Source organism: Chenopodium quinoa, unplaced genomic scaffold, assembly GCF_001683475.1.
Source record: "Chenopodium quinoa cultivar QQ74 unplaced genomic scaffold, ASM168347v1, whole genome shotgun sequence".
NCBI lineage: Eukaryota > Viridiplantae > Streptophyta > Magnoliopsida > Caryophyllales > Amaranthaceae > Chenopodium > Chenopodium quinoa.
The window spans coordinates 1,933,111-1,953,541 of NW_018745281.1; the positions used below are offsets into that span (position 1 = coordinate 1,933,111).

The 20,431-nt window shown below is 32.2% G+C and overlaps 3 protein-coding genes and 1 long non-coding RNA gene across 6 annotated transcripts; all 4 read left to right on the plus strand.

Moving 5' to 3' along the window:
* Positions 1–342: 342 nt before the first annotated feature.
* Positions 343–1,557, plus strand: LOC110711622 (protein argonaute 4-like). Its single transcript, XM_021890034.1, has 4 exons — positions 343–555; positions 666–840; positions 940–1,374; positions 1,471–1,557. The coding sequence occupies exons 1-3, from the start codon at positions 415–417 to the stop codon at positions 1,062–1,064; spliced, it is 441 nt and encodes a 146-aa protein (XP_021745726.1). The 5' UTR covers positions 343–414; the 3' UTR covers positions 1,065–1,374; positions 1,471–1,557.
* Positions 1,558–2,324: 767 nt separating this feature from the next.
* On the plus strand, positions 2,325–4,885 carry LOC110711569 (protein argonaute 4A-like). Its single transcript, XM_021889979.1, has 12 exons — positions 2,325–2,429; positions 2,533–2,592; positions 2,670–2,783; positions 2,910–3,081; positions 3,179–3,254; positions 3,374–3,503; positions 3,585–3,712; positions 3,765–3,866; positions 3,959–4,022; positions 4,095–4,209; positions 4,305–4,378; positions 4,787–4,885. The coding sequence occupies exons 1-12, from the start codon at positions 2,325–2,327 to the stop codon at positions 4,883–4,885; spliced, it is 1,239 nt and encodes a 412-aa protein (XP_021745671.1).
* Positions 4,886–4,972: 87 nt separating this feature from the next.
* On the plus strand, positions 4,973–5,544 carry LOC110711623. Its single transcript, XR_002509384.1, has 2 exons — positions 4,973–5,011; positions 5,114–5,544. It is a non-coding gene; the product is annotated as an uncharacterized LOC110711623 (long non-coding RNA).
* A 5,853-nt stretch (positions 5,545–11,397) lies between these two features.
* On the plus strand, positions 11,398–15,507 carry LOC110711777. Of its 3 annotated transcripts, none has more exons than XR_002509425.1 (4): positions 11,398–11,540; positions 11,970–12,055; positions 12,218–12,304; positions 12,605–12,969. XR_002509425.1 is itself a non-coding variant. In XM_021890194.1 (4 exons), exons 1-4 carry the CDS (start codon positions 11,440–11,442, stop codon positions 15,170–15,172), a joined length of 282 nt encoding a protein of 93 aa, XP_021745886.1. In that variant the 5' UTR covers positions 11,398–11,439; the 3' UTR covers positions 15,173–15,507. The 3 variants fall into 3 exon arrangements, 2 of the variants coding, with proteins under 2 accessions (XP_021745886.1, XP_021745885.1); XM_021890194.1 differs by lacking the exon at positions 12,218–12,304 and adding an exon at positions 15,161–15,507 and having other exon boundaries at positions 12,605–12,687; XM_021890193.1 differs by lacking the exon at positions 12,218–12,304 and adding an exon at positions 13,142–13,320 and having other exon boundaries at positions 12,605–12,687.
* The last annotated feature ends 4,924 nt before the right edge of the window (positions 15,508–20,431 follow it).

The following is a 20,431-nucleotide window of genomic DNA, read 5'->3' on the forward strand; positions in this document are numbered from 1 at the left end:
TTTTACATTTTCACTTAAATGTACTTTTGCAAGTGCACAAGATTTTGATTACATTAGAATTTAAAAGAATTTTTTGCATAGAATAAAAATGTGTAATAGATAAAGATTATATAAGTGTATTGTAAGCTCACAAAGAAATTATTTAAGGAAAGAACAGTGGTACTTTTGTAGTGTTAAAAAAAAAAAAAATTGTATTATTGACTAGTGAGTTAATTAGTAAGAAGAGACCTTTTTTCGTAGAAGTTGCCTCTTGAAAGATTAATCCGAACACACAATGATTGGTGGTGTATATGTTATTGCAATTCTATGTTGTTTGTGGTAATGTAATAGTTGTATGAACTTGTGAAGCATAGAACAGTTGTGGATTTATGGTTATTTTGATTTCATTTTGGTGTAGATTGTCTGTACTAGAAAATGGATGCTGCTGAACAAAAGCAGAAACGAGTTCCTATGTTGAGGCCTGGCTGTGGATCAAAAGGGCAGAAAATTCGACTATTAACCAATCACTTCGATGTCAAGATTGACAATACTGATTACTACTTCTTCCAATACTCTGTATGTTTCATCTACCTAATCTCTTTTTAAATAGCAATCATGTTGTATAATAATGTTGTTGCGGAAGATGAAATATCTGAAGTACTATGCTCTCTTATCCTACCCCTCAGGTTGCCCTTTACTATGAAGATGGAAAACCAGTTGAAGTAATGAAGGGTGTAGGAAGAAAAGTAATGGACAAGATCAAAGAAACATACAGCTCTGAGTTGGATGGCAAGGAATTCGCTTATGATGGTGAGAAGACCTTGTTTACTGTCGGTTCCCTCCCAAGGTCTCATCTGAAAGGTAATTAACAATGCCTTAACAAAGTAATCAAACTGCTTGTGTGCTTGTTACTTTGATACATTGCTTACATTAGTACTATAAAACATCATTTTATTGTAGGAAGGATGGTAAGAGCAGCCCGGGAGGCAATGAGAGTGATAAAAAGAGAAGAAAACGCGTATCTCAAAGAAAGACTTTTAAGGTGGAGATCAGTTATGCAACAGAAATCCCAATTAAGGCAATAAGTGATGCTCTCCGTGGTATAGAATCTGAGGACTTCCTAGATGCTGTCCGGGTTCTGGACATAGTACTGAGGCAACATGCTGCAAATAAGTAAGTTCAAATTTCTTACTCCTTGTTCTTTTTTCAAATTTTGTTTCCTCTTTGTACATACTGATGTTCTCTTTTTATACATAAGGGGGTGCCTTTTGGTGAGGCAATCATTCTTTCACGACAATAAAAGGAACTTTGATGTCCTTGGAAGGGGTATTCTTGGTTGCAGGGGATACCATTCAAGTTTTCGAGCCACTCAAAGTGGACTGTCTTTGAACATGGGTAAGTGTTTAGTTTCCATATGTTTTTACAAGGTATATTGGCGTTTGGAACAACACTTGACCCTTAGTGCTTTCTTTGTTGTGACTGTGAGAGCAGATGGGACGCTTACAACGATTGTTAAGCCTGGACCATTGCTAGATTTTCTCCTAGACAACCAGGATATACAATATTCATACGAGATTGATTGGGTGAAGGTAAAAACGGAACTTCGAGGTGCTATTACACTAGTTCATACTGTATAGGGACATGCTTTCACTTGAGGGGTTCTGATAAGTGATACTTGTCATAATACCTTGTATAGGCTAAGCGCACTCTGAAAAATCTGAGAGTAAGAGTAGCACCCGCCAATACTGAGTGGAGAATCTGTGGATTGAGTGAAGATATTTGCAGAAAACAGAGGTGAGAGTTATCCATGCTAGCTTTAGTCTTTGCTATATGATGATCTTTGATAATTTATGAAATGTTCTGTCCTATAAGGTTCACACTAAGGAGGAGATCGGCTGAAAGAGATGGAGAGAATTTTGTGGAAACTGAACCAACAGTTTCAGAATATTTTGCTAAATATCGAGATATAAATCTAGAGTACTCAGGGGACTTACCTTGTGTTAATGTGGGTAAACCAAAGAGGCCAATTTACATACCAATCGAGGTGATAAACTTGTAGCAATTTTTTTATTTTTTTTGAGGTCTTATTTATATTACTCTTATCTTACCTGAACCACTTTAATTTTGTTCAGCTGTGTTCGTTGCTTCCGCTACAGAGGTACACTAAAGCATTAACTGTTCGTCAGCGATCTTCATTGGTAGAAATATCAAGGCAGAAGCCACAAGAAAAAATAAGGACCCTCACAGATGTATGCCTTTGCAATCTTTGTGATTAATTCATTACCACATTCTCATTTCTTTTGCCACATTTTGCTTATGTTCGCGTCTTGGCTTCTTGCTAGGCAATGAGGATAAGTAATTATGCTGCTGAGCCACTCCTACGTACCTGTGGCATCACAATCAACAACGAATTTATGCAAGTTGAAGGCCGTGTTTTGGCTGCTCCCGAGGTATCACTGCCCATCCCTCTTGGGAAAAAAAACAAAGGGACTTGTTTGTTAAATTTAATTAACCTCTCTACAACAATCTCCTGCATATTTTTAATTCTTGCAGCTGGAATTTGGTGATGGGGAAGATTTTCCAAGAAATGGACGTTGGAATGTAAAGGACAAGGTAGTTCACATTTTCGGTCCCTCAGTTGAGACCTCTTTCTTCCCATCTTTTTAATGTTTGTTCTTTTTTTCTTGCAGAAATTTTCAAATCCCGTTACAATTAAAGACAGGGTGGTAGTGAACTTCTCTGCACGCTGTAACATATTCGACCTTTGCAGAGACCTGGTGAAGTGTGGGGAAATGAAAGGCATTGTAAGTCAGAACAAAATCATATATTTTGTGTGCCTATTGTCCTGTACATCTTTCAGAGTAGTAGTATATTCAGCTAATAATGTCTGAAACTTCTTTTCTTTTTGTTTTTTTTTTCTATCTATTCAGGAGATCCCTAAGTTTCCATTGTGTACTTTTGAGGAGGATCCACAGTATAGGCGAGCACCACCTCCTGTTCGAGTGGACAAAATGGCTGATCAAGTGATGTCACGACTACGTTATAAACCCCCTACTATTATTCTGTGTGTCTTTGCTGATAGGAAAAATTCTGAAATATATGGTCAGAAATTCTGAAATACATTTGATAATGTTTGCACATCATATGATTCATATCTGTATTTCATGTTTGAAGTTGATTGATCAAATGTTCTCTACAGGCCCTTGGAAAAAGAAAGCCCTTGTTGAACTTGGAGTTGTTAGTCAATGCTTGGCACCTCAACGAGCCAATGAGCAGTACCTCACCAATCTTCTGCTTAAGATTAATGCCAAAGTAATACATGCTTTCATTGCTTTTACTTTTAGATTTCATACTACTTTTGGTTTATATGTAATTATCTCTTACTTCCTTACAGCTTGGGCGGAGTGAATCATCGGCTTGCAGTTGAGCGTAACATTCCTGTGCTCATTGATAAGCCTATAATCTTCGGAATGGATGTCTATCATGGCTCTCCTGGCCAGTCTGGAGTTCCCTCTATTGCTGCTGTTAGTAAAACACTAACATTCCTTTGTCTCCTTTTTAATTAACTACTAGCTAAACTGGATTTATTTTTCAAATATATACAGGTTGTGAGTTCTAGGCCCTCATCAATATATCGGTACAGAGCATCTGTCCGTTCTCAGTCCCCAAAGGTTGAAATGATCGAATCATTGTACAAGCCTTTGCCTACAGGAGAAGACGGAGGCATTTTCAGGTTTTTTTTTTTTGGACTTTATCCATCAAATAACCTTGTACACTAACTAAATATTAGATGTGCATGATATTTGCTTTTTTAATAAAGAGCTTCTGGAGGAATTCTACAAAAGTTCACGCCCCCCAGTTAAGCCATCACAAGTCATAGTATTTAGGTATGATACCAGATGAGATGCTTTATATTTGGTGTTTATGCAATCTTTAGATCCTATTGCAGAGACTAATATTTTTCTTCATACACGATCAGGGATGGAGTGAGTGAGTCGCAATTCAAGCAGGTCCTCAACATAGAGTTTGAACAGATTCTTCAGGTTTGTTCCAAATGTTCCTTAGACTGAATTGTTATATAAGCATGTGCATGGCAAATTCACATCATTTTTCAGGCATGCACAGCGCTTGGTGATAGTTGGTCTCCTAAGTACACCATAATCATTGCTCAGAAAAATCATCATACCAAGTTTTTCCAACAAGAAAGACCTAAAGACAATGTACCACCTGGTTAGCAAATCTAGCACACTTGCAAAATATTAAGAATCAGATTTCCCAAAGAATTCAGAAAGTTTGGCCTTATTTGTTGCCTTTGTTGTATGCAGGTACTGTGGGTGACAGCAAAGTCTGCGATCCTCGTTACTATGATTTCTACATGTGTGCGCAGAATGGGATGATTGTGAGTGAAAGAACTTTAGAAATTTCTTACTCTTAAAAGTAGGATTTAATCAGCTCATCTAGTATTGATCCTTTCATTTGCATTGTCATGCACTATCTACATTGAACTTGTTTTACAACTCGATACTTTGACATGAATTTTCATACTAATCAAACTCGATTGTTGGTGTCAGTAAATTGTATATGTTCTTGCTCCAAAATGATAAGTGTCCAACCATCTGCAAGTATTGAGGATGTAACAAAGATAGCTGAAATTAATAACATAGCTGTTGGACTATTGTATATTCTAATGAGCTCTTCACATTCTGTAAATCTTCGCAAGTAGTAGCAGACATAATCACAGCATATTCTTCACTGCTGGAACCTTTTCATTTCTATGATCAAACATAATGTGAGTCAAAATTTGCAGGGCACAAGCAGGCCAACTCACTACCATGTTCTGCTTGATCAGAATGCCTTTACAGCAGATGAGCTGCAAGAGTTGATTCACTCTTTATCCTATGTGTAAGAAGCTCTTGACCTCAAAAATACTTGCAATTTTTTTGTGTTTAAAGTTAAATATGCACAAGGACTGATTTAAGCGTATACTTTAACACATGCAGGTACCAGAGGAGCACTACTGCTATATCTATTGGTAAATCTTATTGCTAACTCTGGCAAATAGTTGTAAGAAAATTAAGCTCACTTCACAATACTAAGTCTTTTTTTCTTTTTCTCCTCCATTTTTATCTTGCAGCTGCACCAATTCGATATGCCCATCTGGCAGCCTCCCAAGCATCTCATTTCCTGAAGTATGAAGACCTGTCAGAAACATCATCGGGTCATGGAGGCGTGACTTCTGCTGGAAATCCTCCTGTGCCTGAGCTCCCCAAGCTGCATAACAGAGTGTGCAGGTCCATGTTCTTCTGTTAGTCATACCTGTAAAAAGAATGATCTGAAACACTACTAGCCCCTCGGTTTACCCTGAAGTGTGTTGGATATTAGGATATTTCGATGACCACTGTGTCTCTCTTTACGCTTTCTGCTAACTGCTAAATAATGCATACAGTTTTGGCTGCAACATACGTGTACAGGTCGTCGTTGATAAGAAATTTTGGATCAAATAATCTGTTGCTATGTTTATGCAGTTTGTAATCTTTTGAATGTTAATAAACTTGATTTTATTGATGCTTTTAGTCTGCTAGACTTTTTACTATGTTAATAACTATTTGTTGCTTAGTCAAGTGCTTATCAGTAAAGATAATGGCAATGGTAACCTGCATTTTTACAAAAATGATCGCGATTATGCCCTAATCTTTGGATTCGAGGCATTTGTTTTAATTACCTCATCAATGTACATTAACCCCAAGTTTGCTTGTGATTTTGCTATGACAATTACGTGTGGGCAAAATAGTTTCCCAAATACGAGTTTGTTATTTGGAGTACGAGTACTATACTATGATGTCCTAAAAAACATACTAGTACAAGTATTCTCTAAAATATAAAGTAGATATTTTGTGTATCTACTCTCTCCATACTTTATTACTTCTCCATTTTCCCATTCACGAAGTTTTAGAAAAAATAGTAAAAAATACTCATAATAAAATATGAATGAAGTGGGGTTGGTGGAAGATTAAAGTATGATAGTGGAGAGGAGAGAGAATATTAAAATATTTAAGTATAATAGTTGGGAGTCCACTAGGAAAGAAAATTAGTAAAGTATTGTAAAAGGTTTCCCAAAATGAAAACGGAACGAGTAATAAAATATGGCCGCAAAAAAAAAAGTGGAGCGGCTGATAAAATACAAAGGGAGTATGATTAAAATAATTCTTTAAGCTAATCCTAGAGTAACAGGTGGCATAATTAACAAAGGTTACAACTAGTTTAGATCTCTTTAAGATTCACAACACCAAAGGTTGTAATATTAAGAAACAATAAAAAAATTATCTTATTTAAATTGTATCGCTCAAAGGTTGTATTACAAAGTATTATATTTATGATAATTTTTTAATATAATAGAGAGTAACGCATTGATAAGTGTTAATTATAGTGTCGCAAATAAAAGACACAAAGCATGTACAATCAAAATGGGAAAAATCAATGTGAAACAAAAGGAGTACTTCGTGATAAATTTCTCATACTCCCTTCGTGTTTTTTTATTTATTTTTTATTTTTTTCAAGTGTTACACTTATTAAATGAGGTCGTATTTTTTTTAAGTGTTATACTTCCTCTTTTGGCAAAAAAACTACATTTTAATATTATATTTATCTCCTCTCATAGTCCGACCTCCATTATTACTTTTTTATTACTCCATCTGTTCTCAAATGATTTTTCCCATTTGTGAAATACACGGGAATCAAGAAAGGGGACATGGAAAAGTTAAATTGACAATAAAGTACATAGATAAATACTTTCTCCATCCCTTTTTTATTTAGCCTTATATGACGAATTTTCATGTGAATTAAGAAGGGAAAGGAGGAATTAGTAAATGTCCATTGGAAAGTTAAATTCACATGGGATTTGCAAAAAAGTAGAGAGAGAAAATAATAAAAGTACATGAAAAAACTAAATTCACATAGAAGAGCTAACTTTGCACAAATATTTTTGCATAAGAGGGTAATTTAAAAGGTCACTTAATAAAGACAAGAAAAATAGATGATAAAAGGGTAATTTAATGCAATTTTTAAATGATACTCCATCCGTTCCTTAATTAGTGTGGATCATATCAAAAGTGAAGGGTCTAATAGGGATCAAAAGTGAAGGGTTATTAATAGGGATCAAAAGTGAAGGGTCTAAAAAGGATCAAAAGTGAAGGGTTATTCATTTGATTTTTGTTTAGCTTTTCCTTACCCTCGCACCTTTTTTACATGTTCTTTTTTGCCTTAATTCTTGTGCAAATCACAAATCTATTTAATATCATATCATCATATCGCTAATAATAATAATAATAATAATAATAATAATAATAATATAAATTAATTAAAGCCGATTCATGCAACCAGGCTACGAGACAGTGACACTTGACTTTATAATTTTTTGCCAAGTGTCGCGCCACATGGGCGATAAGTTAGCATGACATATATGTTGCTACATAAGCAAAATCCGGATAAATTTATTAGGATAAAAAAAATAATTTTAGGATAAATATGTTATTTTAGAGTTTTATTTCAATAAGACTTTTAATATTTTTTTATGTATAAACTAAACTATAGATTAAAATTAATATCTTATAAATTTGTTATTTTGACATCATAAAATTCGTTTTAAAAAGTTTTTCAAAACAAGATCCATTTATAATATATGAATCGATCAAACCTTATAATTTAAATTCTTGACAATTAGATCTTATAATGACAATTCTTGAAAATTAATGTTTTTAATTATATATATTAATAATAAGATGTATAAAAGGTTGATATATTAAAAATATACTTATAAATTAATTTAGGAACCGTCTGGAAAGCCTAAAGACCTTGCAAAAACAAAGGTAATATAAACAAATATAGTTTATATGTTCAAAAATAAGAAGAATCTTTAAAAGTAAGACTCGGGGCATCGATCGGGGTACAAACTAGTCATTTCAATACTAATTAAAGCCCAGTCCTGCAATCAGGCCACAAGACAGTAAAACTTGGCATTTTATTTTTTTGCCAAGTGTCGTACCACATATAAACGATAACTATACATAAATATGACATGTAACCGATATTAGATTTAACATAAAAAGTTATTTTTGAGTTTTAGTTTCAATAAACTTTATTTTTTCATATACATTAAATAATTTATATTTTTCAATAAACACCTTATAAAATTGTAATTTTTGCATCACAAAATTCGTGGTAAAAATGTTTTAAAACAAAATCCATTCATGATATGTTGTAACCAAGTGGGAATACTTTATTTGAATTTTAAATTTAATTTAATTTAAAATGTAAATTACTAGTAAATCAAATGTAAATATAAATTATAATATATATTATAGAATAAAATTAAGGACTTAATTAGTTAAATTTATTTATCTTTTTAATGATAAAATATACCACGCGTTTTGTGTGTGGCTAGCCACACCATATGACCACTTGTAAAAAGTAACCTCTATAACAATGACTGATTAATCCCTATATTACTGATCAAGTAACCCCTATGACACGATAGAGTAACCCATGTAACACTTATCAAGTAACTCTTGTAAAAGTGAATGAGTAACCCTTATAGCATTAACAAGTAACCCCATCCACAAGATGTGGCCAGCTACATATGAAAGTTGTGTAAAATAAATCTAGATAAAATTTTGACATATATCTAAAATATCCAATTAACAATAGAATATAGTTCATTGGCAAGTTTGAAAAACCACAAAAAGAAATTATCCAGTGGGTACATATACACGAAATTTTCTCTCTCTAAAAAATCAAACTTCCTCCTTTTCTCTACAAACAACTCCCTTCTCCTCCTCTGTTTGATCCGTAAACCTCAACGACATGAGACGGAGAGCGATGTCACTTTTCCACCACCTTAACCTTAATATACATTAAACACGATTGTACATGATATCCACAAATCTACTAATAATGTAGTGTATATACAGAGTATCTCTACTGAACTAAAGTGCAGTAGGAACTAAAGCTGTGTTATTTTGTTAATCAGCTGACTGATTTTAATCAAGGGGAACTCTAAAAGATCAACCTGATCCTAACTAAAATAGTCAAAGATGGAACGAACTTATAGAGGTGTAATCCCCCCTTCCCCCCTCACACACACACACACACCCGATTCTAAAAAAAAAAAAAAAAAAGTACTCATATTTGTTTAGATTTTTTTATTTTATTTTTTTTTTATGTAATTTTTTTTACTTTTCAAATTTGTAAGTTTAGAAACTTGCTAAAGCAAGATGATGTAATTCATGCAATTTAATTTGAGTATATATAATAATTTTTGTACATTAATTGTTCCTTGTATAATCAGAATGATAATGTAATAGATGAAATTAATTTATATTTATAATTAACTTATTGTCAAACAACCGTTACAATTGATGGCATCAAATAATATAATTTAGATTGCTACTACAACCGTTACAAATAGCTTTGAAAAGTGTGTTACATGTCTATTGTAACTGGATTAGTAGCTAGAGTAACATTTAATTTTGATTGTTGGGCCGCGTTACAATAGACTCCTAAAGCAGTCACAGTAGTTCATTAACCGTTACAATAGATCTAATGTTAAGGCAGCAAATGTAACATACACAATGGCGTTACAGTAGAGCTATTGTAACAGATGTTGGCTATGTTGTAACCAATTTTAATGTTACAAGAGGCCTCAAATTGTAGTAGTGCTACTCCCAAATAATGCTTCGTATAATTTCGATAATTCCAATAAATATTGTTCTCTTCTTCGACAATTACAGGCCGCAAATTTCTCGATACCCAGAGTAATTAAAATTGTCCGTAAATTCCAAATCAACAGTATATTAAATTAATACAATTTCGCTTCTAAATTGTTGGAAAAATATTGTTTATATCTAGAAAATATACGGGGTAATTAAGCAATTAAAGAGGCGCGCCCGGTCGGGCGATCAGCCGCCCAGTCGGACGCGAGGACAATCTCCCTGACACAAGCAATCGCGCCCGGTCGGGTCACAGCCGCCCGGGCGGGCGAGAATGAAAATCCCCAAAAAGAATTCCCAGGCAATCTGACCGGGCGAACCTCGCCCGACGGGCTCGGAAACTCAACATCACGCCACCTGGTCGGGAAAGAGAGCGACTTCAAAATCGTGAGACAATTCGCCCGGTCGGGCGACAAACCGTGCGGCCGGGCACGAGAGCACCCCAAAAACTGACTTTCAATCCGCCCCGTCGGGCGCAGCTCGCCCGGCCGGGCACGAGTGAGGACCGAAATAACTATGCAATTCATTCGATTGCATTACATTTCCAACGATGTTAACTGAGTTACCGGGTCTGACCGAGTCACCACCCTTCACTGTGCCGTGGCTGGTGGTTTCGAGTCTTCTCCAGTATACAGTATTCGTTCACCGCCTTATCTTGGCTTTTGCGGGTACCAACATCGTTGATGCTCAAGGTATTTACTTGTTTTTCATTTCTCATCAATTATTCTACTTATTGAATAATTGTATTAGTCTTGTTTAAAATTGGTGATTAATTAATAATTCATTTATGTTATTTTATTTGTTCAGGTAATAGGGTATCTGATTTGATTTTATTCAAACGTTACCAAATATACCCTCTATGAAGAGCTATAAGCAGCTTAATATCTGCTCAAATCCGCTCAAGATTCAGCTTAATTGATATTCAACAAGTGACATGCATGTATGATAGGCGCAAGGCTTTCTTGGAACCAGCTCAAATATTTCATTCTGTTAAGTCTTCTTTTTTTTATAGATTAATAATAATTTTTAGGATGGGAAATTCTAATCTTCTATGTTAGTATGTAGACCTATACCAAACAATAAGGAATTCTAGTGACTGCATGTGTGCTATTAGATCAATAATGAGTATTGTACGTACTTGTATTAGTTCGGTACTCCATATCATACATCATATATATATACAAAGTACGTAACAATTAAAGTTGTAAATTTTGTGATCATCGTATTGTTGTGTATGTCTTCCTTTTCACCTCTATAATAATAAAAATCTAGCCATAAGCCCATAACACACACACACACATACATATATATATATATATATATATATATATATATATATGTATATATATGTATATATATATATGTATGTATATATATATATATATATGTATGTATATATATATATATATGTATGTATACTCATCCCCTTGCCTTCGACGACTCAAACTAGGACTTATATATATATATATATATATATATATATATATATATATATATATATATATATATATATGTAGAAATGGGATCATGTGAGAACACATTCCTTATGTGAGAACTCTAATCTATATGAGAACAAATCTACACCATTGATCAAAATTGATCCAACGTCTGAAAAACAGTATTAGTAATGGCTTTTTTGTAAATTTCACAAAAACTACACCTCTTTCTTCTTCCTCTTTTCCAAACGACTTCCTCTATGAAAGTTTATCAGGTTTCACTCATTCTCTCTCTAAACTTTCCACTAAGAAACTCCACTTACATGAAGATCAAATTGGCGGGATTAATCATCAAATTTTTGTAAGCTCCTCAATTTCATCATCAAATTCTATTCTTATTCGAATTTTTTCATTGTGTATAGTATGACGCTCAATTTTGCCTTTTTTCGATTTTTTGTATGTTTTTTTCAGCCTAATATTAAATTATTAACATACTTTTTTTGTTAAATTATGGTTTTAATTGGTCTAAACGGATGACAATCTGATAAATGATTGTGTTTGTTCGTTTACGATTTTGTATTCTTGTAAATTTTGTTTAATCATGCTTTTGTTTATAATCTGAACTTTGTGTTTGTGATTGAATTTTCGAGCGATATTATGCTGAATATTCACTATTATATTGAGTTATTTAGTCTAATGTTGTTTATTTTTTATATAATGTTGCTAAAATTTGATACAAAATTACGTTATTCATGAATTGGGTTTTTTCGATTTTTTGCTGAAACCCTAGAAATCGCGAATTGCAAATGGATTCAACTGAAGCTCCGATCCAAACGATGAACCAAAATTTCCAGTTGTTACTTAAGAACGATGAATGTAAGTATCAATTTATTTTTAGTTTAAATTGCTCATTTTATTTTAGTTTGCTCATTTTATTTCACTTTGCTCATTTGAATTTAGTTTGCTCATATGAATTTAGCTTGCTTAGTTGATTATATCAGTTTATTATCTTAGTAATTTATGCATACTTTATTGTAGACATGTTCTTTTTGTGATGTGAGTGATTGATTGATTATGTTCTTGATGTTGTACGCAAAGAAGCTGAGAATTGTGACTGCTTACAAGGTATTCGACGAAATGCCTCACTGATTTTTTTTTTCCAGTTTTCTTTCATTTTGTTTTTTTTTTTTGTTTTTGTTTTCTGGTGTTGGATCTAAATGTGAATATTTCAGAGCTCTAAATCTGAGTATAATTGCAAGGAATTGATTGAGGCTATAATTTTGTTGCTTAAGCTGCCATCTTTCTTGGTATTTAATATTTATGGTTGAAAGTTCACTGGCTGAAATTCAAATGGCACAATTTGAACATGTTGTAGACTCTAAAGTTTTGATCTTTCTAACTATTATTGATTGTTTTGTGTTGCAGTTACTGAGGAAGAAGTGGATCTTTTATATGACTTATTCAATAAACTCAGCAACTCTGTTGTCAAAGATGGTTTTATTCAAAAGGTATATAATATTCTTGATGATACTTAATCTGCTTTATATGGTAGCAAATGAAGAGTTGTATGCATTATATTATTGCTATATCTAAGTTATTATTGTTTCTTTATTCTAATACAATTATTAATTATAATGATCAGAAGGAACTTCAACTTAATTGCATTATTTAAGAATAGTATGAAGAGAATCCTTTTTTCTGGACAGAGTATGTGTTTTCTTTTAGTTGTTAGATGTTGATGTCCCATATTTCATGCAAGAATTTCCAATCTAAGTATGTGTTCACTTGTTCTTTTTCCTTCGTTTTGCATAATACTGAAGTATTCTTTACCTTACAAGACAAGTTGAGCAGTATTTATTAAGTATGAAGTATTACTTTAGGATTCAGAAAACTGGACAAACTTGTAGCAATTTGAACTGCGGGAATATCAGTGTGTGATCTGATTCATTCACTGATTGCTAGGTGTCACGTTTCGTTTTGGCGGCCAGACCGATATGGTAGATTTTATTACTATCTAGGGTCGTGTATACGTCGACAAATTACTAATTCACTACTGTGTTTGTTATGTGCACTTCCTGGTTTGTTAATTTCGTTTTTTATTTTTAATTGTATTTTTTTGGGCAACTAACTATTTGCTCATTGCTAAATGAGCAAAAAAGTGATTGTTCATTTCCCAAATGATCAAAGAAATGTTTGCTTATTTTCCAAATGAGTAACTAATTATTTGCTCATTTGACAAATGAGCAAATTAATGTTTTCTCATTTCACAAATGAGCAAAGAAATGCTTGCTGAGTTAATGAATGATTAAAGAAATGTTTGCTCATTTGACAAATGAGCAACAAAACTATTTGCTCATTTTACAAATGAGCATTGAATTTTTGCTCATTTTACAAATGATTCTTGCTCATTTTGTCAAATTAATGCTCATTTGTGAGTGTGTTTGAATGTTTTAAATACGTTAACCTACTAGCTCAAGGGTAGAGCATTGTGCAAATGCACAAAAGATGTAGGTTCGAATCCCACGTAGGTTCATTTATGTAATGTGGAAACACAAGTTCGTATGAGAGTTTAATTGTAACAAAGTTTATTTAGTCATAAATCATTTCAAACCATTTTTTTGCTCATATAATTTAGTACGAATTTAAATTTTTTTTTTAATTAATTTTGTTTATAGAGATAACCTATGTAGAAATTGAACTTACATCCCCTATGCATTTGCATAATGCTCTACCAGTTGAGTTAATAGGTTTATCATATGTTTTAAATCATTTTCTATGTTATAAATTTTTAATAGCTCATTTGATAAATCAACAAAGAATTGTTTGCTCATTTGATAAAATGAACAAATAATTGTTGCTCATTTGATAATTAAATGAGCAAAGAAATACTTGTTGATTTAATGAATGATTAAAGAAATGTTTTCTCATTTGACAAATAAGCTACTAACTATTTGCTCATTTGACAAATGAGCAACTAACTATTTGCTCATTTGCTAAATGAATAAAAAATTGATTGCTCATTTCCTAAATGATCAAACAAAATGTTTGCTTATTTTACAAATGAGTAACTAATTATTTGCTTATTTAACAAATGAGCAAACTAATGGTTAAAGGACTACAAAAATCGTCATCATGTAAGAGCTGGTGATGCAGAGGCAAGCAATTGCCTGGGCTCGTAAAGAAGTGGCTACGTGAATATATAGCTTTCCTATGTTTTTATTTTATTTTATTTTATATTGCTCTAAAGTGGTCAGATAAAACTATATCCTATAAGATATTGGATAAGTTTGAGCACAACCAACTCGGAAAAGGCTAAGAACACAGAAAGGAAGTGCTCACAAAGCAATTATTTGTAACTTATTCAGTTAATATTGTTGAACTTTATCTGTGGAAGTGTGATGTTTATTGAGTAGCAATTCCACAATTACTATAATCTCTGTTAAAGAAAGAGAGAATATTGAGTAGCCCACGCATACTCTATTTTTACATGGATGTGCTCATTTGAAAAAAATTACATACCTGACATAGCTGGAGTCAGGATACCGTCCCCTATAATCAACGAAGTTCCTGTAAGAACCAAAAATAGTATAAGGGTTTTCATGAAAGCTTTCCTTTCCAAAATCTCTTTAATGTTTAAAGCCCTTTCAAGTTCCGGAGTGGGTAGTTTGAGCCTATAGCTAGAGATCTGTTGGTCGGCTTGTTGTTGATTTGGAAGCTTATTCACTTTGGCGTACCTGCTTATAAGAGAATACAAGCAAATGTCCCTCCTACCGCCAGAAGTAGCCTATTATTTTTAGATGCAAAATAACTCATGATAAAGCACATAAGGTGAAAAGAAAGTTGGAAAATCATTCATGTACCTTCTCCATTATCATTAGCTTTAAGCACTACAAATACATATTTTGCCAAGGGCACAAGGGCTATCGTATACATCACTATAGACAGTGCTCCCAGAATATCAACGAACTTTTGATGTTATAGGTACCTTGCTAAACACGTCAGTGAAGACATATAAAGGACTTGTGCCCACGTCGCCATACACCACACCAAGAGTTTGGAATGCCAATGAAAGAGTATGCCATGTAGATAGTTCCTGCACAATAATTGATTTGTACTCAATAACACAAACAACTTTTTTAAAGTAGTTTGCCAAAATTTCGTCCATGGGAAGCTAATACAAAGTCCCAGAGGAAAAGACTAAGAGCTCAATTTGATATTGTATTAGCATTATTGGAATGCAGAACAAAACTTCATACAATATTCATTTCCTAGTTTTTCTGTGAATCAGACAATATGATGATTAATTGATTATCTCATCACAAAATTCGGAGCAACAAACATAAACGATTTGAGACACTATTCCATCTGCCAGATGCCTTATCAAAGACATTAATATGCCACATTTGATTTGGTGATTAAAAAAAAAATCATTATGAGAATATCATGGTACAGTGATCAAATATAGTAGTACCACAAGAAATATATGATCTCAAAAGTGTCACATAGTTTAATCATAAAATTAAATGTGTCCTAAAGCACAACCACAATCACACCCCTATTCTGATGCACATTTCATCCCTCACTTGTCTGAAATTCCTAGAAATCTCAACACCCTTGATTAATGAATTGCTTGAATTTTTTAATTCTGACAACAATTGCAATAAATAAAGACATTAAACATCTAAATCAATCATGTATGAAGTACTATTGTCGGAAATATATTTAATGCTTATACTTAGCCCTTAACGCTACATATAGCAAAATTGATATGACACGACAAAATTAAACCATAGGGAAAAAGAAACAAAACCTTAGTGTGATGAGCATGAGCATGAGCAATCTGCATAACTTCAACATCTGAAGAATTAACTCTTTTAGGCCTTTTCACAAGCCTTCTTTTCACAGACCCAGAAGAAGAACCATATCTATTCCAAAATTCATTTTCATCCATTTTTGACCAATTTGCTCATTTTATTTTTGTTCACTCATTTTATTTTCACTATATTACTTTTCATATTTAGTTTGCTCATTTTTAATTATATTTGCTCATTTTACATATCTTCTATTGAATTTATCAAATAATTACAAAATAAAGGGTAAAAGGATTCATAACAAAGGGCAGTTCATCATTTCCGCATCAAAAGTATCCGAAGTATTACCTACGAACTCATTCAAAACAAACTCATTGCTAATAGAGTACCAAGTCACAAGATTTCTAACAAGCATTTTATCAAACACCTTGTATGCATTATCAGGATATTCTTAATTATCATAAAAATGCACTAATAACCCATTTTAAACCAAGTTTTAATTGCAACACAATTACAAAATTCATTACAAAAATTAATCAACTAAGTAAAAGGATTCTGTCAACACAAACAAGATAATGATAAACTACAACACTGCGTAAATTCGAAAACACTGACAAAAATTTAAGAAAATTATATTCGGAAAAAATTAACATAATTTTTGTTGATTATTTACCAGTATAATCTATGAAGCTTGTTGATTCTTGTTGCTGCTGAAATCTGACAAAAATCGAACGGAATTGTGTTCGAAATCCTTGAATCTCATTGAAATTGAAGCTCGTAGTTTCTTCACTTTGTTTTTCTGAATAGCAGGAAGTATATGGATGAAAAGTTTCGATTTATTAGAGCCGTTGATATTGTTTGATCCTAAGGCTTAGATTTGTTCTCATATATTAGGAGTGTTCTCACATAAAAGGTGATTCTCACCGGATCCCGACCCTATATATATATATATATATATATATATATATATATATATATATATATATATATATATATATGGGAGGGATCCGGTAAGAACCCTAGTTATATAAGAACCAATCTCAGCCGTAGGATTAAGGTAATTTAGACGGTTAAGATTAAAACACGTATTTTTCCTCATACCCCCTACGGCCCTACCACTCGATCAAAATTTTCTCTCTCCTCTAACTTTCTCTCTCTTCGTGCTCATCTCATTCTCTCTCTGCAAACCCCCAAAAATCTCCATAGAAATTGCAATTTGAAGGATTTTCGACTCAGGTATGTTTTTTTTTTTCGATTTTGTTCAAATTTCCATGAACTTAGTATGTTGTTCAAGTAGATTTTGCGATTTTTTGTTTTGCTTTTTGCGATTTTATGTTTTCCGATTTTTTGATTTGATTTTGCGTTTTTTTTTTTCGATTCTGTTCAAATTTCCATGAACTTAGCATGTTGTTCAAGTACATTTTGCGATTTATTGTTTTGATTTTTGCGATTTTATGTTTTCCGACTATTTGATTTGATTTTGCGATTTCGTGATTTGATATTTGCGTTTTTATGTTTTTTTAGTTCGATTTTTCGATGATTTTTTCGATTTTAATGGTTTTTTTTTGTTTTCGATTTTTATGGTTTTTTTGATTTGTTTTTGATATTTCGTGAGTTGCGTTTTTTTAAAATGTCTGCTAAATGCTCGATTTCGTTAGTAAGCGAAATTATAGCTATGAATATGAATATCCAGTATTTCTTAAAATCACTGTTTTTTTTTCTTGTTGATGGATATGTATCTGGTATTTGTTGTTGATGGATATGTGTGATAACACTCTTCCGTCAATGTTATTTAATGGCTTGAATTCGACTTTGAGTTTGATGAGTAGTGAGTCTGAGTCATCTTTTGGATTACCAATGGACACAATACGAGTGACCGGGATTGCTGTACATGTTGCCTTGATTTGGTGGCTATTGTTGTCATTGAGAGGAGAAGCCATGTTTGTATGAAGATTTTGTTGCATATGGTGGTATGGATGGTGGCTATTGTTGGCTATTGTTGTCATATGGTGGTATGAAGAATAATGAGCAAGCATAGCTTGAACAACTTGGCATTACTTATTCTGCTTGCATCAATTAGTCATGTCTAAAAACAAATCTGGCTTATTCTTTATGTTCTATTTTTTCTTATTTTTTTGGATCTGTAGTTCGAATTTAGTGTTCGATTTTTGCTGATTTTTTCGATAGCGGCTAGCCTGGCTAACCTAAAAGAACAATGCATATAGTACTTCGTAGAGTAAATAAAAATTGTAAAAGTATAAAACCCTCTCCCACTACGCCAAAAATGTGGGCTCTGAGCCTCTGAGTCCTTACAGTACTTAGTATTACATAATCTATTAATTTAGTAGGATTTGGTTTTTAGCTATAAAATGGACAAAATAACAGAGAAGCCTGAGAAGATGAAATTACATTTACATGGGATTTGAATTAAGAATGTAAAACATTTGTCAGATGTCAGACTGAAAAAATTTGGAACATAGGAAAAAATTAGAACATAGGTTGAAATAATTTAGAACATGAGCTGAAAATAAACTCAATCAAACCTTATCATGTTTCTGTTTCATTTGTCTTTTAAATTTCTAGTTTACTCATTCTATTTTGGGGTTTTCACTCTCCAGCATGTTCTAAACTCTTTTTTAGCATGTTCTAAACTATTTTTCAGCATATTCTAAATTATTCCTATGTTCAAAAATATAATAATAATGTTGGAATGTTACTAATGTTTTTGATTTCTTAAAATTGCAGCAAAATGCAAGGCCAAAATGAAGAAAAATCAGAAGGAGGAGTTACTAATATACAAGAAGAAGAAATTACTTATGTAAGAAAAAGGTAACTAAACTATGTTCTAAACTTTACCTATTATGTTTTAAATTTTGTTCTAAAGTTTTCCAATATGTTCTAAAGTTTTCCCTTAAGTTCTAAAGATTTGTATTATGTTCTAAAGTTTTCCATTATGTTCTAAAGTTTTCCATTTTGTTCTAAAATTTTCTCTTATGTTCTGAAGATTTGTATTATGTTCTAATATGTATCCATTATAGTTTATGTTCATCTTATCCCTTTATATTTGCACTCTATTTAATGTTAGTTGTATTCAAATTATTTTTGATTGTTTTTAAAGGAAAGTTGAAAACGTTGAAGCGGAAGTAATCGATAGATCGGAATTTGAGAAGCATATTGAAAGTAAAAGTGTTGCTATAAGACATAGAAAACTTCCAACAAGGCTTCAACCACCTCGAAAATTGCAAAAAAAGGAAGGAAGAGAAAGAGATCAAGAAGAAGGAAAAGATCAAAAAGAAGAAGAGGGTAATAATGTTGAGGATGATGACGAGAATAATGATAGTGAAGATGATGGTGAGGATGATAATAAGGGTGATGTAAAGATGAAAGAGAAAGATGAAAAAGAGGAGATGGAAGATGATAGTGAGGAGGAACAAAAAATCAATAAAAAAAAATCAAACTCAGGTAATAATACTCTTTAATCTTTACAATCTTTATTTTTATGTTCTAAAGTGCACGCTTATGTTCTAATTTTGCTTATCTATGTTCTAATTATGTTTATCTATTCATGGTGAGGATGTGAAGAAAAAGAAAAGAAAGATTGTAAAAGAAGAAGATGGTGAGGATGTCCAAATAGTAGAAGCTAATGAGCAAGATAAACTAGTTAAGAGGCAACCTTATCAAAGAGTACCTCCTACTCAATTCATGAAGGATGTGTTGATAAATCTTTCGGAAAAAACAAAAGCAAGCTATTCGGAACATTAGTTTTGGAGGCTTTTTGGAATTGGATTTACCAATCCATATTAATTCTATGTAAGTAGTAGAATGTTATGTTCTAAAATCATATTCTAAAATCATAAGTATTATCAATGTTATGTTCAAAATTATGATTTGTCATGTTTGAATTGCTATACACTAATGTTCTAAATTATAAGATTATGTTCTAAATTAGTTATGCTCTAAATTTTGTGCATATGTTCTAAATAATATGATTATGTTCGAAATTAGCTATGTTCTAAATTATGTGCATATGTTCTAAATTGTATGATTATGTTCTAAATTGTGTGCATATGTTCTAAATAATATGATTATGTTGTAAATTACTTATGTTTTAAAGTTACTTCTTGTATTCTAAAATTATGATCTCTCATGTTTGAATTGCTATACACTAATGTTCTAAATTAATTTTTTGTTATGTTCTAATGTATGTTTATTATGTTCTAAAATAGACTTTTTTTATTATATAATGTTCTAAATTATGTTCAAAAGTTTAAATATTATACTAAATGTTTTAATCTTCTATGTTCTAAAGATTGACTATTATATTCTAAATATAGTTGTATTGTGCTTTAAATCTTACATTTTTCATTATAATTCTAGGTTGACAGAAAACTTGGTTACGAATTTTGACACGGAGAGATGTTGTTTGATGTTACCAAAGAGA

Excerpts from the sequence above, each read along its gene's own strand:
- LOC110711569 (XM_021889979.1), top strand. The coding sequence starts at position 2,325 with ATGAGGATAAGTAATTATGCTGCTGAGCCACTCCTACGTACCTGTGGC. Across the intron at positions 2,784-2,909 it reads GTGGGGAAATGAAAGGCATT|GAGATCCCTAAGTTTCCATT; the intron begins GTAAGTCAGAAC and ends CTATCTATTCAG. Across the intron at positions 4,379-4,786 it reads GTGCGCAGAATGGGATGATT|GGCACAAGCAGGCCAACTCA; the intron begins GTGAGTGAAAGA and ends CAAAATTTGCAG.
- LOC110711777 (XM_021890193.1), top strand. The coding sequence starts at position 11,440 with ATGAAAGTTTATCAGGTTTCACTCATTCTCTCTCTAAACTTTCCACTA. Across the intron at positions 11,541-11,969 it reads GGATTAATCATCAAATTTTT|AAATCGCGAATTGCAAATGG; the intron begins GTAAGCTCCTCA and ends CTGAAACCCTAG. Across the intron at positions 12,688-13,141 it reads AAGATGGTTTTATTCAAAAG|GTGTCACGTTTCGTTTTGGC; the intron begins GTATATAATATT and ends ACTGATTGCTAG.
- LOC110711622 (XM_021890034.1), top strand. The coding sequence starts at position 415 with ATGGATGCTGCTGAACAAAAGCAGAAACGAGTTCCTATGTTGAGGCCT. Across the intron at positions 556-665 it reads ACTACTTCTTCCAATACTCT|GTTGCCCTTTACTATGAAGA; the intron begins GTATGTTTCATC and ends CCTACCCCTCAG. Across the intron at positions 841-939 it reads CCCAAGGTCTCATCTGAAAG|GAAGGATGGTAAGAGCAGCC; the intron begins GTAATTAACAAT and ends ATTTTATTGTAG.